Source organism: Punica granatum, unplaced genomic scaffold, assembly GCF_007655135.1.
Source record: "Punica granatum isolate Tunisia-2019 unplaced genomic scaffold, ASM765513v2 Contig00325, whole genome shotgun sequence".
Classification (NCBI taxonomy): domain Eukaryota; kingdom Viridiplantae; phylum Streptophyta; class Magnoliopsida; order Myrtales; family Lythraceae; genus Punica; species Punica granatum.
In genome coordinates, this window is record NW_022204284.1 from 62877 (window position 1) to 79748 (window position 16872).

The 16872-nt window shown below is 35.5% G+C and overlaps 3 protein-coding genes across 3 annotated transcripts; 2 read left to right on the plus strand and 1 right to left on the minus strand.

The window, feature by feature from the left end:
- Window positions 1-8870: 8870 nt before the first annotated feature.
- Window positions 8871-9347, minus strand: LOC116190139. Its single transcript, XM_031519798.1, has one exon. The coding sequence runs from the start codon at window positions 9345-9347 to the stop codon at window positions 8871-8873; it is 477 nt and encodes a 158-aa protein (XP_031375658.1).
- Window positions 9348-14644: 5297 nt separating this feature from the next.
- LOC116190142 (citrate-binding protein-like) lies at window positions 14645-15247 on the plus strand. Its single transcript, XM_031519802.1, has one exon. It carries the CDS (start codon window positions 14680-14682, stop codon window positions 15076-15078), a length of 399 nt encoding a protein of 132 aa, XP_031375662.1. The 5' UTR covers window positions 14645-14679; the 3' UTR covers window positions 15079-15247.
- A 757-nt stretch (window positions 15248-16004) lies between these two features.
- On the plus strand, window positions 16005-16872 carry LOC116190136 (citrate-binding protein-like). Its single transcript, XM_031519796.1, has 2 exons — window positions 16005-16312; window positions 16429-16872. The coding sequence occupies exons 1-2, from the start codon at window positions 16046-16048 to the stop codon at window positions 16810-16812; spliced, it is 651 nt and encodes a 216-aa protein (XP_031375656.1). The 5' UTR covers window positions 16005-16045; the 3' UTR covers window positions 16813-16872.

The window sequence follows — 16872 nt, forward strand, 5'->3', positions numbered from 1 at the left end:
TCAGCAGAGATTCAAACATATCAGGGTCAATAATAATAAAAATACCGACATTTCACATTTTAACATTTTAGCATGCATTTTTTTAAATTTAAAAATACATAAATTTTCTATTTGATAATGATTATAGTACGATGTCAAATTTTTCGTTAATTTAAATGAAATTGAGGCCACACAAATTGCCAACGACTCCAATCATAGGGTGATGACCGGACTCGTGTCTCCATTTTCGGAATCGGAAGAATCTCTAGTTTGAGAGTTCTCACGATTCCAGAGGATGCAGGCCTCAATTCTGGCCACCACCCCGAATTGGGGTCATCAGCGTCCTCTATGACCTCGATTCTGTCCAAATTAATGGAAAATTTGACGTTGTGCTAGAATTATTATCAAATCGAAAGTTTGTGCATTTTTAGATTAATTACGTACTAAAATTATTAAAATGTAAAAAGTTTATGTTTTTTTTATTAACCGTAAATATAAATAAACTAAAACATAAAAAGATTTTGGGCATCAACGCTAGGGGTGACAATTCGTATCGTGTCGTGTTTTTACAAATCAAATCGTAGATGAGATTTGATGGAGGGTAGTAGAGAAGTAAAAGTAGAAGTGGAAGTGCGGTTGTGCGGTGTTGGATTTCCTTGTTCTCATCCATCAATGGCGAAGTTCTGCTTCTTTGCTCTCATCTCCGTGTACTTCATATTGTCCGCAGATCCGCCTCAGATCTTGCCCTCCCCTACTCCCAAGCTCGTCGCCGACTCCACTCCCACTATCTCCCCTTCGAAGCCCACCGCTTTGCTGGCTCCCGCTCCAGCCAATGCACCTCATGGCTCGATCTCATCCTCGCCGTCGCTGCCTCCCTCGGATGCGGCTCCCGTCTCTTCCCCGTCCACATCCCCCTCCCCTCCATCTCAATCTCTGTGTTAACGTGTAAACATGTCGTGTTAAAGTGTTTGGGTAAATGAGTTAATCGGATAAACATGTCGTGTTAATGTATTCAGGTAACTGAGTTGATCGGATAAACAAGTTGTGTTAACATGTCTGGATAACGTTTATAATCGTTTCGTGTATACGTGTACCTATTATGACACGTTTCGATAAACGGGTTTAAACGTGTCTAAATGGGTTGACACGGATATAAACGTGTCGTGTATGGGTTTCCAAAACCTGATCCATTTAATAATCGTGTCGTGTACTGGTTATGACTTCGATTATACGAACCCGTTTAGACAGGGTGAAAGAAATGAAAGGAAATTAGGTTAGGGACTTAGAAAGTTAGGATTACATAATGATATTTTGATAAATTCAAATACATAAACGGGTTAATAGGTTACATGATTATAGTAACACGATTAAACATGTCTAAATAAACATGTTTAATCGTGTATAATCGGATTACATGGGTTTAACCCGGTAAGACACGCTTACTAACCGTATTTAAACGGGTTGGACCCGTTTAAACCGATTATAAAAAATGTGCAACTCAAATCCGTTTAACTCCGTATCCTGTTATCGTGTCGTGTGAAATATTATCAGCCCTAATGAACGCAATGGCAATAGCAGCAAGACATGGACAGTGAACGCAGGTGTTCGTTTCCCTTCGCCCCCCTGCGCGTTGGGTTGGGCTTCCACTTTACCTGAAAAACTGAAAAACGGGTTGGGCTTCTTTCTTGCTTTTTTTGTTTTCTTGTTTTTAACCCTAATTTTTTCCGTCGTTTTGTACTCATATCATGTATTGTGCAGTACACGGCTTTTTGATATATGTACTGATTATTTTATTTTATACTATTATTTAAAAGAATTTTTCATCCTGTAATTACCCATTCATTTTTTAAAGTTTAACCTTACTATAAGCACAATTGTTTTATTATCTTCCTACTTTCTAGGAAGTTCAAAGAATTAAATAATGAAAAAAAGGAACTTTTTTTTATAAGTGAAGAAAAGGAACTTAAATATCACTCTTAATCCATGTTTTCTTACTTTTTTTAATTAACAAGTGACTTTGACTTATATTAACTGGCAAACATTCCGAGTAATGCTGCGGACCTAAAAAGTTTCTTACAATAGTTATATTATAATATATATGTTAATTTATATGTATCACGATATTTTATGAGGTCATTTTTATAAAAGTCATAAATTTCTTAACTCGGTTCATGGACTTCATATAAAATATATTAGCATATGAGACAATAATCAATTTTTTGCACACAATTTACAATTGCTTAGCTTATAAGTCCATTTATCAAATTCTGTCATTCAAACCCGTTTTCATCATTCTTTATGTATTGTGATAATTCAATATATTTATCTATCTATGTCTAGCAGAAAATTTGCTCTGCATCTATCACTACAAGAAATTTCATTTATTATGACAAAATCTCTTGCCACAAAGAAATGTTTGTCAAAAGAAACAATTATATAGTGATAAAAGATAAGTTTGTCACAATAATTGTTAAATCGCGACAAAAAATAATTCGTCAGCTCATTTTGTCATAAATAATACACTTAAGGTGACAAAATGTGATTTTATCACAATAGTTTGTCACGGTTGCTTTGGCTGACAATTCGTTATGATTCGTAATTGTAATATTGTGACAAAATTATTTCATTGCGAAAAATTTATCACAAAAAATCATATCAGAATATACAGTGACAAAGATATGCATCACTAGTGACATGTTATATCGTGACAATTGTATTATGTCTCCATAATCTCATTTTTCAACTAATAGCTACAAATTATTTTTCACAATATATAGTATAATTTCTCATGATGAATGATTTTATCAAAAGAATTATTATTTACTTACGAAACATCCTTGATTTTTAAATTTTTAAATAATTTATAATATTCACGAATTCATCATTTTTATTATAAATAAGTACTTTCTGGTAAAATGTGATCATCTATAGAATAATTTCATAATTTTTAAATTTTTCATATTTGTTATCTGCAAAATATAAACTTTAGTTTTAAATTTTTTTTCAAATAATACGATCTCAATGCATTAATTTTTCAATTTTTCAAAAAAAGATCTTGACTCAAAGAAAGATCTTCATCGCAAGTAGCTCATGAGTATCTCGTTTCAGTTACACTCCTTATCTAAGCGATAACTTTGTCATATCTAGCAAACATAAAGTAAATGGACAACCCTTATAAATGTAACTCGTCTATTCTATAGATTTTTTCGTGTCGGCGTAATATGATATTAGTTCGTCATGAAGTTACAATTAGCTAGTTCCTACAAATGATACTTAAAGTATCATGTTTTTCGATATCTACCAGCTCAAACTATAGTATTAGGATGATTGATATCGGAGTTATGCATGACAGGGCAAGCTAAGCAATGGCCAATGGATCAAATCATTCTAACATAACTATATATTAGCATTAAAATTTTACTCTAACATATAGATATCTATACTTTTATATCATACATAGTTATTAACAGCAATATGACCATTTTAATTAGAACAACTGAACCCTTATTAGAGTTACATTAGCTAAAACCATTTAAAAATACTTGTAAACATTAACTTCCATATCTATCTATAAATATATATGTTCAAGTTACATTTTGATTAGTTAGTATTTATTAAATGACTTTTTCAAAGTAGGATTATATAGTTTTATCTAAGAGTAATTTATAGGCCCAAAAAAAAAGCATCAAATCTCTTCTCACCAAAATAAAAAAACGATCAGTTATCTTATTTTCCCTAATTTTGCACATCTCTCTCTCATCTTCTCTGCCGTTCCAAATCTCTCGCTATTTCTCTCTTCCTCTTCCAAATCTCTAGCTTATCTCTTCCAAATCCTTTTCTCCCTTGTTCCTTCTCAAATTCTGAAAGCAATCCACCGAAAAATTCGCAAGATTTGCTGCCTACTAGCATCAGTTAGCGGGAAGAAGGGCGCGCCAGAATGGGAATGCAAATTTGGCGAAAAAGTCAGTGTAAATCATTCCCTGCGAACTGTAATTGTGGGTTCGTAGCTCTCCATCTAATCACAAGAGAACTTGGGCAGATTACACCAAGGTATCTCATTCTCTTTCTCTACACCGATCGATGCTCTCTTATTCTTGCATGAAATTTCTATAAGTTTTTGCCTTTGTGGTTTAGAGTCAATCTACTAAAACCTGTCTCTATACTGGATATTGTCGGTTACTTCACTTTGATTTTCTCTGTGTATAGCGATGGGCAATTGTATTATTTGGCTTGTTGTTTGCTCGAATTTTTTAAATTTCTGTCAGTTTAAGGACTGGTGCTTCTTTTTGATAAGTCAATTTGTTGAATTATGTAATGAAATATTTAATTAGGCACTGTGAAATTGAGTAGCCGATTAGTCAGGCTGAAGGTTTTGTTTCTCAATTAATTTAGGCAGAGCTTCTATGCTTAGATGGCAAAATTAGAGATTTATTGAAGATTCTATCTATTGATTATATACTCATTTTGTTCCATGAGAGTTGTTGTTAGAGATTGGAAATATTAGTTGAAGGTTTATTCTTTTTCGCATTTACCCTTGTTTCATATTCTAACTACTTGTTCATCTTGTATACGTTAACTTTCTTATATTATTCATACGTACTACTATTTCTACCAAAAAGAGAGGTCATGGTTTAGCTAGGGGTTTTCAGGTCACGAAACGACTGAGGAGGGTAGCAAAAATGATGGAGTTATCATTTCTGAAGATAACTACAAACCCGTAGGCCCAGCTGAGAAAATATTTAAGATGGAGTTAGGCATAATCACCCAATTACTAGTTCCCCTTCGAGTATATTATTGGAAGAGAATGAAAAATGAGATGAAAGAGCCACTGTTTGCTCGTCTACAGGTAAGAGAAACTATGAATATTCTAATTTAATTTTAAGATATATTATGTATTGCATGTATCTATGATGACTTTAGCTGCAAATTTGACGCTGAAATGTGGTAAAACAAGCATATTTATTTTCTTATTGTACTTTTTACTTTGGCTCTGTAGAGTGAATTTCAAATTTATCTGTCTGAGCCACATGTAAGAGAAGTGGTAGATGCAACAATGGCAGATCGTTATAGGCAATTCAAGCATAATTGCCGCAAGCACTATAGAAAGTTTTTGACCATTGAGGAAGCACGTCGAAATCCTCCTATTGATGTGGAGGAGGCAGATTGGATTCCATTGTGTAAGCATTTCGAGAGTGATGAATTTAAAGTATTTTTTTTATCTAGTTTGTCTTCTTTTTTTTTCTGCCCCTTTGTTTACCATATGGATGCCCTTTATGCAAGTAAATGTATTTTTTAATGTAGCGTGCTAGCAAGGCAAATGTTGCCAATAGGTCGAAGCTTGAGGTGAATTATACATCGGGTTCAAAATCATATTGTCCGCGTATGTATGAAATGGTAAGATTGATGATGAATTCAAAATCTTTTATACTAAATTTAATCAATGAATGATATATCACATCATTTTATAATTATGTGTAGGAAATCTCTGAGGACCCTCTACCGGTGCCTAAAGAAGTCGGTGTGTATTATGATGCCCATCACAAGAGGGCTACTGGCACATGGATCCATCCAAAAGCTCAAGAGAACTATGTATTTCACTCTTACATGAAAATACGTTAAAAAGCTTTTTAGAGATATTTATTTGCTCATAGAAGCTGAACCTATTATTTTTATTGTTAGTAATAGTGATACTTTGAATGATAAAATATTTTTCCTTCACAGGAGCAAATGAAGGCTTTGCATGCACAACCAATAGAGAATGACATTCCATTAACAGGAAGAGAAATATTTCAGGAAGTTGTGAAGCCAAAATCTAGGTATACTCTTGGACTTGGCTATGGTGCAAGGCATCTTGCTAGGCCAAGATCAACTGCTCGTTTCCATGTAGAAGGTATGACTCTAAGAGAGAATCTCGTGAAGTGTTGGAGCAGAAGATTGGAAGTCAACAAGCACAAATAGAAAGTCAACAAGATCATATAGGAATATTGCAGTCATCACATGCCAATATGGAAGCCCAAATTCGAGATTTGCTTGGTCGACTTGAAGCAAGAGACACCTTTCACTCAAATCCTTAACGGTAAATAAAAAACTTCAACTTGTTTTTCCTTTTTTTGTCTATCTATTGGCTATATTGGTTAGATTTCAGTTATTCAATGGACATCAACTTCATAGAATATAGAAGGAAGTTGTTTTGTTTGTCCAATAAATTGAATTGGGTTACCAATAAAAAAGGATAAGCTTGGATTTTTCTATAGGATGGAACTCATAATTTTCTTGACATTCTTCCGAATATTCTTTAACCCTTTTATTGTTAATCTCCATGTAATTACTTTTTTATTTTATAGCCATTCCGTCATAGCCTCTTGAACCCTTTAAAGCAGCCTTTTGTTCGAAGATAACTGTTCATATTTTTATTTTTCTATGGAGACTTTAACTTTTATTTTACATTTTGATGATGTAGTCTTGTAGTTTAGATTCCTTATTTATGGATAAGGGCTGTTATAAGATCTTGGAGCATTAAATCTATTAAATCTAATTTTTATGAGTTGTGGTATCATAGCCATCACATATGTATTAATTTTAAATTACAACATGCTGATTGAATTTTTTGTTTTGTATTTTGTAGACGAAAGTGTATTTGGACAATGGGAGGCGCAAGACTCATCACGTAAATGGTTTAGAAAGATCATCGCTATATTCTAGGATGTTTTCTTTAATTTCTAAGTTCAAGTAGAAGTAGTTCTCTTCTTAGACTTGTAATTTGGAATTTCTTTGACATTTTAATATTATAACTTTGGATTAATAGGTTAATATCTATTTGGTGCTCTTTATTCTAGTTGAAAATGTTTGTATTGCTTTCGTTTTTCACTAATTTTGTACCTCCAATTTGGCCTATGATTATAGTATTGGATAAAATGTAACATTCGTCAAATTAACTGTATGAATTATAGATAAAATAATAATGAAAAGAATTCGTCAATCATGACGAAAGAATTCGTGAAAAGAGGAATTTAATTTTATAGATTTTTAGAAAATTAATATTTTCAAAAAATTATTAATTATTTCTAATTACGAATTTTAAATTTTATTAATTTTGTTATTTTGACGAATATTCGTCATGTATATTATCACGAGATATTTCATTCGAAAGTTATTCGAAAATTAAAGATCGACTTTTCATGACAAACGACATTTATTGCAACGAAATCATCTTAATATTGTGACATTTCATTTTGTCACAATAAAATGATTTACAACTACAAAATTTAACTTTGTCACAATATGTGATATGATATTGTGATAAAGTAATATTTTGTCACGACAAACTTATTAAGACGAGCTTATTCTAACAAAAGCTGTGACAAAAAAAATTTGTCACGAGAAACATTTGGTGACAAATACTAACCATATTTTGACAAAATATTTTGTAGTAATAGTCTAATTTTCTTGTAGTGTATTTTTCGTGCCCAATATGTAATTTCTTCATCTTATATATGATACATGAGAGAAGTTGTCTTTTTATAGAATACTAGGTGTATTTACAATTGGAAGTGTCTTGGCAAAAATTAATAGTGTATCACAGTGGGTATTACTTAATGCTTACAATGGATCAGAATAAGTGTAAAAAAATATTGCTAATAAGAATACAGTAAATTAAATATGTTTTTTCTTATTCATAGAAAAAATGGTACTACTCTTAAACTTGTTACAACATGATGAAAATTAGGACGAAGAAAGGAAAAGTGTAGATAATCAGGGTTGATTAAAAGCTTCGGAATCAAGACAGATAAAGATAGGTAGTAAATTTCTAAAACACTTATCGATGGGCACAAAAATGAGATTTGATGTATATCTCACCTTAAGCCTAATTAATTTATCTAATAAAACTGACATTTGCAGCATTGGAAAAGCAAAAGAAAAACTATAAAGAAAAGAATTGAAATGAAAATAAAAAAACTCTGTTAATTATCGTTTATTGTTCGTTTTGAGATTTTATTTCCCTTGGGTTGTTGCATTAACTGGATCCATCTTTGTGAGAAAGTGATTGAGAGGGGAAGATTTGGCTGAAATAGGTGGGGATAGAATTTGAATGTGGGAAATTCTATGGTGCAATTAATAACATTAATTGTACCATACTATCAAATAAATTACTGAATATGTGAGTCAAAGTTAAGTATTTTACTAAAGCAACAACAAGGATAATCGGAAGTCAAGATGGGCCACACTTGATTTCCTCTTGTGAGAAAATTTTACATTTTATTTAGAATATTCTAATTTTTTTGAAATAAAAAAATATTATGTGAATGCCATGTCAGGATTTGTGTCACATGTGGCTCCTAATAATCTGTTACATCAGCAAAATTAGGGATGGTAGGTGTCTTGTTTTAAAGGGAGTATGCACTTGTCTTCGACGAAACATTAGGGTGCACGTGAAGTTTATCCTTTTTTATTAAATCATGATAGTCAATTCTTTATTTTTTATAATAATAACATCGACTCTGTATCATTTAATTTTGTCTATGGAAACTTTTAATTATATACTTTTAATAATAGAACTTATAAGTACATCAATTACACACAAAGTATAAAAAATTGTACAAAGTACAAACTAAATATTTAAAAGATAAAGTTTGAGTGTGAAATAAAAAAAATATAACAAACACAAACACAAATATCATACTTTGGAAAGCAACCGAGATGTATGCAGGTACAACTGGTAACTTTCATTTCCGGCGAGTGGACTTTCATTACAGTGTACATAGAGTTATACGCCATTGGAACTACCTCATGGTCAAGGTCCACATGACACCAACCAACTCTAAATTCGAACGAGACATATATAGATAGCAACATAGACAGCATGACTAGCTACCTCTACAGTAGGCGAAAAATTAACAGGCAGCTAAACTTGGGATTGCTCGGAGCTGGATATCATTGGATTTGCAGTTAACCTTGAGGCGGTCCGCGAGGTAGGACATAACCAGGTTCTCCTGATGGTAGGACTTGCAAGCGAAGTAGATGACGTACTCAACCAGCACGTAGGACAAAATGAGCAACACAAAACAGCCAACAACACTCCATAACTTGCCCTTGAGCAGGGCCTTGCTCTTAGACATTGCTTTCCTGCCATACACATCCTCTAGGACAGACACAACACATGCCAAGGCCGATACTACAGTTAAGTAGACAATGCCCACAATGGAGGCAACAATTGGGATGACTGCAAGGATAATCCCGACTAGGTGAGCGACAAATACAAGACACAGCAAGAGGAGCCCTACGAAAATTGAGGTGTAGACAAAGTAAATGACGAAGATCAACAGGAATGTGATTATGAGCCTCGTCCAAACTTTGGGCACGACCCTCATGACCTTCTTGAACTTGAGATCGGTGGAGGTGTAAACGCAAGCGATGGTGTAGGCAACGGCCAATTCTTCTAGGAGGGATTAGATGCAGCAAACCGCGAAGTAAAATAACTTAATGGCTGTGATAATCACCCAATCATAGTTATCGTCGTGGAGGACTACATGCTATCCGTGCTCGTTGTCATATATGATGAGCTTGATGGGGTAAACTCTGTCGGCAGTCTTGATGGTGTTCTCAAAGACGAGCCAAGTGACCTTTGGCTCGGCGAGGAAGAAGATGCCGACTGGGAAGATTAAGGCAAGGGTGATCTGGGCAAGGAGCTTCTTCCTCGTGGAGATCACCCGGAATGACTTCCCGAACATCCCGCACACCCCGAGGAACTTGAGCCTCTCCGGTGCTCTCTCCATATGATCGAACTCTGACCTCTAACTCTAAAATCGTAAACCAGTTCCTCTCCTTCTTCTTCTACGTACTCGAAAGGGATGAGAAGATCTTCGAATGTTGGGTGTAGAACTTCGGATTAACAAGAGCAACACTGAGAGCCGCATGTTTGGCATCTCTCGGGAGTTTGAAATGGTCTTGAAAGGCTGCAAGAGGGAAATAATGCGATTCCAACAATGTGGGGGATAAAGCATGCAACTTGAGGTCTCTGGTGGAACCGTGGAAGGTACATCGCCTGTCAGAGCTGATTTTGTCGTAATGCGATTTGAAAAGTGATTATATGATTATATATATAATATTATAAAAAATCTCGGGGAAAAAATGAAATAGTAAGATATTTTTGGGGACATTTAAAATTTTTTAAATCGATAAATTTATAATTAATTTACCATAATTTTATTTTGTATTATCGTATTTGCACGAAGAATTTTGGTTATCGTTTTCATTTCATTTTTTTTAACAACACGAGTTAATTCAAGCGGTTCGACACTCATTCCTCTTAAATAAAGTCTCAGGTTCGAGTTATTGAAATGCATAAAATCCATACTGGGAGAGCGTTACCCTTCAGTAAGCCGATCCAGTTCGACTGAATTAATCAGAGCCTAATTGAGCTTTCGAATGCTAGGGTTTACACCAATTTTTTTGTAATTTTTTGTTCTTCGACTTTTCTGAATTTTATTTTTTTAATAATTTGAACTTATTTTATGTTTTTATATTTGAATTTTGGGAAATTTTCTAAATTTTTTTGTAATTTTTTGTATTTCAAAAATAAATGAAAATTGATGGATGTTAGATTTAAGAAGAAATGAAAGCTGGTTTATTTTTCGGTTATAAAGGAGATTCAAGACCTAGTAATAAAAGCTGATATATTTTAAAATGATAAAGTTATGATATATAAATGGGGTATTTACCTAAAATGACCCATGGTTTACCCGTTTTGTCAAATCTATCATATACTTTTTTTTTGTCAAATCTATCCCATGGTTTACTTTTTGCATCAAATCTATCTCGGCGTTATCTTTTCTGTCGACATCTAACGGCCGTGCTGACGTGGCGCCCACGTGGCAAGTGTGGCCCACTATCTCTCCACGTGCCACGTTAGCACGGCCGTTAGATATTGACGGAAAAGATAACGCCGGGATAGATTTGATGCAAAAAGTAAACCATGGAATAGATTTGACAAAAAAAAAGTATATGATAGATTTGACAAAACGAACAAACCATGGGCCATTTTAGATAAAAACCCCTATATAAAACTCAAGCTATGTTTGGGAGGCCGAATGAGATTTCTAAAATATCCTACACTTGGTGCCAACCTGGTTAGGATTCGGTTTAGGATATACTTGGATAAAAGTATTAAGAAGTTAATCTCAAGGAGGAGGTGTGATAAGGATGGATTAGGATATAATTATTTACAACGAAAATGTCCATAGCCTTCTATCAAATTTTTGAATTGAACCATTGAACAATTATTTTTACCTACTATTGAAGAAGCAAGGGGGGCGGTGGGGCCCGACGTTGGCCACTACCACCCCCCCCCCGGGCGAGGTCGTCGGTGAACCCACGGGTCGCCATTGACATTGCCTAAGGTAGTAGTGGCCGATGTCGGGCCCCCACCACCTCAAATTGTCCCTCTCAAAGAGAGAAAGGTAGTAGATTGGGGTTGTGGTGGCCTGATTCTTGCCATCACAACCTCGATCGACGTTGTCGGTGGTCACATAGACCATCTGCGACCTCATTTGGGGTTTGTGGTGGACGGAATTGGGCCACAACAGCCTTGATATTTTGCCTTCGCGAAGAGAGAGAGGGATAATTCGCGGCGATGGTGGCCAAGCGTCAGTACCACTACCAAGACGAGGTCGCCGGAGATAGCTTGGCGCGCGCTAGCGACCTTGCGCGGGGCGGTGTTCGCGGCATCTGGCATCCACTGCCCTCCTTCCATCTTTCATGATTTTTTTCAATTAAAATTTAATTTTCAATTTTCAATTTCAATTAAAATTTAATTTTCAACATTTATTTTTATTTTTATAAAATTAAATATTTATTTTAAGGGATAAGTTGGTCATTTCACTTTAATATTGTAACTCTAAACCTAAATATACTTCAAACGCTTGACTAGGACATTATAAATTCAAGGGATTTAAAATCTCATCCCATCCCGACCTTATCCCAATCCTTAGCCTGGTGATCAAATATAGCCTTAGCCGTTGAAACCTGAATATATATGAGCATTTTAAAATTGTCCCCCCCCAAGAGAGATTGTTGGGATAATTTTATTTGTGCCAATTTTTCACTTCATTTGACAAATGAAAGCAAGTGAAAGATAAAAGTGGTTCAATGTCCATTGTAGACCAGAATTCTTTGAATTAGTTCACGTTGGACAGAAGTGATAACAAATATGACTACTCTGTTAAAATTTTCATAATTCATGGTGGATCCCTCTCTTAACTTGCAATATCTCAATTAGATGTTTGGATCTTATTAGGGATTATAATTTCCATTTGAAAGTAAAATGGCCATATAGTTCTTTGAAGTTTAAAGTAATATTTTAAAAAATTATAAGAAAATGAAAATAAGATAAAATAAATGGTAAAATGCAAAAACCTCCCCTGAGATTTGGTGAAATGAAACTCAATCCCATTTGTTTGAAAAATATGTATTTAACCATAATTGACCTGTTGAACCAAATCTATATCTTCTGAAAATTAACAAATTAAGACATAATTTTTGGGTTTCTTTTTTTTTAAGGCCGTACAATTATTTATTATTGAATAAAGCCGCTAATTTATATAAAATTTTCGTATAAAGCCCTTCATAAATTTTCAATATTTTCTTTAGTTTGAGAAATTAAAAAAGAATAAGACATAGTTACAAAAAAAAATGAAATTGAATGCATCAAACAAAGAAGAGAAATAAAGGAGGAAAGGGTGGCAGTGGTCCGCTACCGGCCATCAGAGGGCACCGGAGACTCGTCAAGCGTGGTCGTGACCCAACAATGTTATCGAGGCTTTTCCTCTCTCTCTGCAACCTTTTTTTATTTTATTTTTTTTCATATGTCAAGTTAAAGATTTTTTTTATAAAAAAATAAGAAGAAAAATTGATGTGAATTGGTGACCTTATTAAGTAATAAATAATACCATGGCCTTTAAGAAGAAGAAACCAAAATATTATGACCTAATTGTTATTTTTGCAAAAAAAATAAAGATTTGGTCAAAACAATCAACTTGGGTGAAGTGCATATTTTTCCAACAAATGGGGTTAGTGCCATTACACCAAACCCTAAGGGAGGCTCATGCATTTTACCCTAAAATAAAAAATATTAACTTTTTTCGTTGGAAAGAAACAACATAATCAGAGATGGAGGAGAGCGGTGGTGGAGGTTCTACGTTGGCCATGGTAGTGGTTAGTGTCGGGCCCCCGCTGCCCCACTGCCCCGCATCAAGTTCGTTTGTTCAAGTTTACAACCCATAGATTTTTCGCCGAGGCCCTCCATAGTCCGTACTTATGGCCATGTGGAAGTTCACCTGGATATATATATGACCTTATGGATGAATGCTGAGCTCCTCGATGGAGAAAGGATAAGAATACAAGATTTTCGGTGATTACGTTGGGATTAGTTAGAAGTATTTGTCCTTGCACTGTATGTGCATAAAATAAGTGATTAGCTCATATTAAGAACATAAAATATGATAATAAGACCGAGAAAGTTGAGTGAAGAAACCCTTCCACTTATGAGAATGCAAAGGGAAATCGATAACCTCATAACAAAATAAGAATCCGATTAAAACTGGCTTGACTTATAACAGTACAATTATATTTGTCTTGTGAATAGAGAAAATTTCTGCTTGGAATCAAGAGAGGGCATAACGCAGTAGTGCACCTCTTATCTAGTGATCAAAAGGTTCTAGGTTCGATACCCAGTGGAACTATCTGTGCTTATTTATTAGATATTTAGTATTTTTATTTCAATGTACTAGGTTCATGGGTCCTCTTTTGTAATCGAAAAAAAAATCTTTGCTTGGAAAGCTTTACTCCTTATTGAATTAGTTGGGCATTAGACTTCTAAATACCAGTGTACTCACTGAAAAAACTATAACAATATCTTTCCAAAATATCTTAATACATTTTTTCCCTGTTTACATAAGCACAGGGGCAGTTTTCGATTGAAAATACAAGTCTTGTATATATTTTCAGTCCAATGACCAAGACTAATCCTATTCGGACGTCAACTTAATATAATTTGGTCCCCTGCATGGACTAATTAACTGCCCTACGCCCTTGCATTGTCCTTAAGGAAAGAAGTTGCGAACATCAGTCCAAAGTTTCACATATATTAAACTTGTTTTGTTCTTGCATGGTTTGATTACAGATTCATTGTTTTTGGAACATTTGCAGAAATTAAGAATGAAAAGCATTCATGCTAAGAGCCACCTTCTCTTCCTCTGTCTTGTTGGACTGAATGGAGCGATTCCATTACATATTGCGGATCCAACGGATGGATTCGCGCCTGTCCCGCTAACGGACTGGAATTTCAAGGTAGAGAAACCTCAAGACAAAGAACCGGATGAACAGTACAGTTACAAGGATGGGATCCGGCGGTTGTGGGTTTATGCTGATGACAAGCCTCACAAGCCCAGCAGTAAAACAATGCCTCGCACAGAAATCCACATAAGATTATTTTCCTTTCTTATGTCTAGTTTGTCGAAACTCGAAACCTAATGCTATACCGCGTTATGTCTGATTATATCTAGATAATTACCCCAACACTCCAATCTCATCGGGGTTCGATTTCATTCATACTTGTCAGAAAACATGATTTGGTGCATATAGATAACATGCTTTTCTTTCATTGGCTTAGTCCATTTTCATTTTCATTTTCATTTTCATTTTTTGATGGATTATATACAGGGGCTTGATTATTTATCCGGAGTATGGCAGTTAGAGGGCCATGCTTTCGTGCCGAATGGAACCTCCAGGGCGATCATCGTTCAGATCCATGGTGGTGAGCAACATGCCACAACTCTGATACTGAGGATCAATGAGGGGGATGTGCACTACTACCTCCGGGATCTGGGGGTAGTGGATGTCTACGATCGATGGTTCAGAGTGAACATAATCCACGAAATGGATGAAGAGACAGAGATGGTTTTTTTTGACGGTGTTCAGAAGCTCGTGACGGAAGATTGTGGGCCCGGCGATCTCTTCTTCAAATGTGGAGTCTATGCAGCTCCTCCTAATGTGAGCTATTACTTGGAATCAAGGTGGAGAGACATCAAAATATACAAGAAATAAAATGGCTATGAATCATGACTCGCTAGCTCTATTAGCCGAAACTAAATTGTCATGGTCTTATTTCTTCCAATCCTTTTCGCTGTTGTAAAGGGATGCTACGCCTCCCAAAGGTTTCCTAGATGCGCTGTTAAAGAAAGCAGAAGATTCAGCCCATATTTTTCTTGAAAAGTACAGGATTTAGCGATACTGACATGCTACTGCTGACATATAATTGTCCATCTTTCCAATAGAAGTGAATCGAATGAGATACACCTAACTGTGAACTTGTATTTCGACCATAATGCACGATATACAAGCAATTGCTGCTAGTGCAAGGGAGTCCTTAACCAAGACCAGCTGACGATGATTAAAAAATCAAACGACAAAGCAGTAGAGTTACCAAGTTGATTGATAAAAGGGCATTTGCAGCATCAGCACTCTTGACTACGAACTATTACATTCTTCGTGAAATTATCAATTATAAGTATTTCATATCTTCGTAGTTTCATTAGACTATCTGACATGAACATTGAGTGTGCTGCTCTGTTTCACCGGAATGACCAGACTTGTTTCCATAGCAGGAAGCGGGCCGAAACTTTAAAGCTAATCATAATATCCCTTTCTCGGTGAAATATCAAAGATTCCCCGCGATAAATTTGATGCTGCCAGCATAAATTACAAGGCATCAGAAGCCATGAACTTAAATGAACTGGTCCCGTTCATGATGTTATTATTTGGACCTTAATATGTTTATTTAACGACACCACATATATCGGTTTCATGTCATTTTCCATGTCAGTAGGTGAAATGAACTTGATATTAAATATACACAAAAATCCAGAAGACAAAAATCCAAATTTCTACCTTAATATTATACTCTGATCATTCTAATTTTTGATTAATCCCTTCTCAACTCCCTTTCCCTACTTATAGAGCGCTTCAACTTCTCATAGTTCCATAAAAACTTCTGATTCTGGGATAATCAACCATGATCATAGAGCTGTCCTTGATCTGCCCAATGCTCTTATCTTTCGTAATCTCGAGCTTGGGAGAGTATTCCAATGCTGATCCTATCGATGGCTTCACCGAGGTGCCGCTCACGGAATACAATTTTGAGCTGCAGAAGCCGTACGACATTCCGCTCGAGCAACGGTACAGTTTCATAGATGGGGTCCGCAAGTTATGGGTCTATGCTGATGACAAGCCACATGATCCCAACAGCCATACCCAGCCACGGACTGAAATCCGCATCCGGGTATGTGAAATATGATATCATAAATATTGGTTTTCCTAGTACAACGAATCTCAAATGCATAAATTATAATGTATTTGCCGCTTGGCCTGTTGTTTGGAAATTTCTCATAAATACAGGGCCTGGATTACTCGTGCGGAGTATGGCAGTTTGAAGGGTATGGTTTCGTGCCAAATGGGACATCAGGGGCCACGATTGCTCAAATACATGGAGCGGCTAAGGGAGCAACCACAATCATACTGAGGATCTATTATGGGGACATGAGGTACTACAGCACGGATCTGATAGCGACAGACATGTACGATAAGTGGTTCAGGCTCAACATAATCCATGACGTCGACGGAGGGAGCGTGACCGTCTTCCTCGATGGCAACCAAAGGTTTCAAGTGCCGGACAAGGGGCCAGGAGACCTGTACTTCAAGTGTGGAGTATATGCTGCTCCTGCTAATATAAGCTATTACATGGAGTCTAGGTGGAGGGATATCAAGATTTACAAGAAATAAAATGGCCCCGTGTAATATATAGTATAATAATAAAACGTCGGTGTGACTTCTTGCCTTTTA

Coding starts and splice junctions, on each gene's coding strand:
- LOC116190139 (XM_031519798.1), bottom strand. CDS start 9,347: ATGAGGGTCGTGCCCAAAGTTTGGACGAGGCTCATAATCACATTCCTG.
- LOC116190142 (XM_031519802.1), top strand. CDS start 14,680: ATGGATTATATACAGGGGCTTGATTATTTATCCGGAGTATGGCAGTTA.
- LOC116190136 (XM_031519796.1), top strand. CDS start 16,046: ATGATCATAGAGCTGTCCTTGATCTGCCCAATGCTCTTATCTTTCGTA. Junction 16,313..16,428: donor GGACTGAAATCCGCATCCGG/GTATGTGAAATA, acceptor TCATAAATACAG/GGCCTGGATTACTCGTGCGG.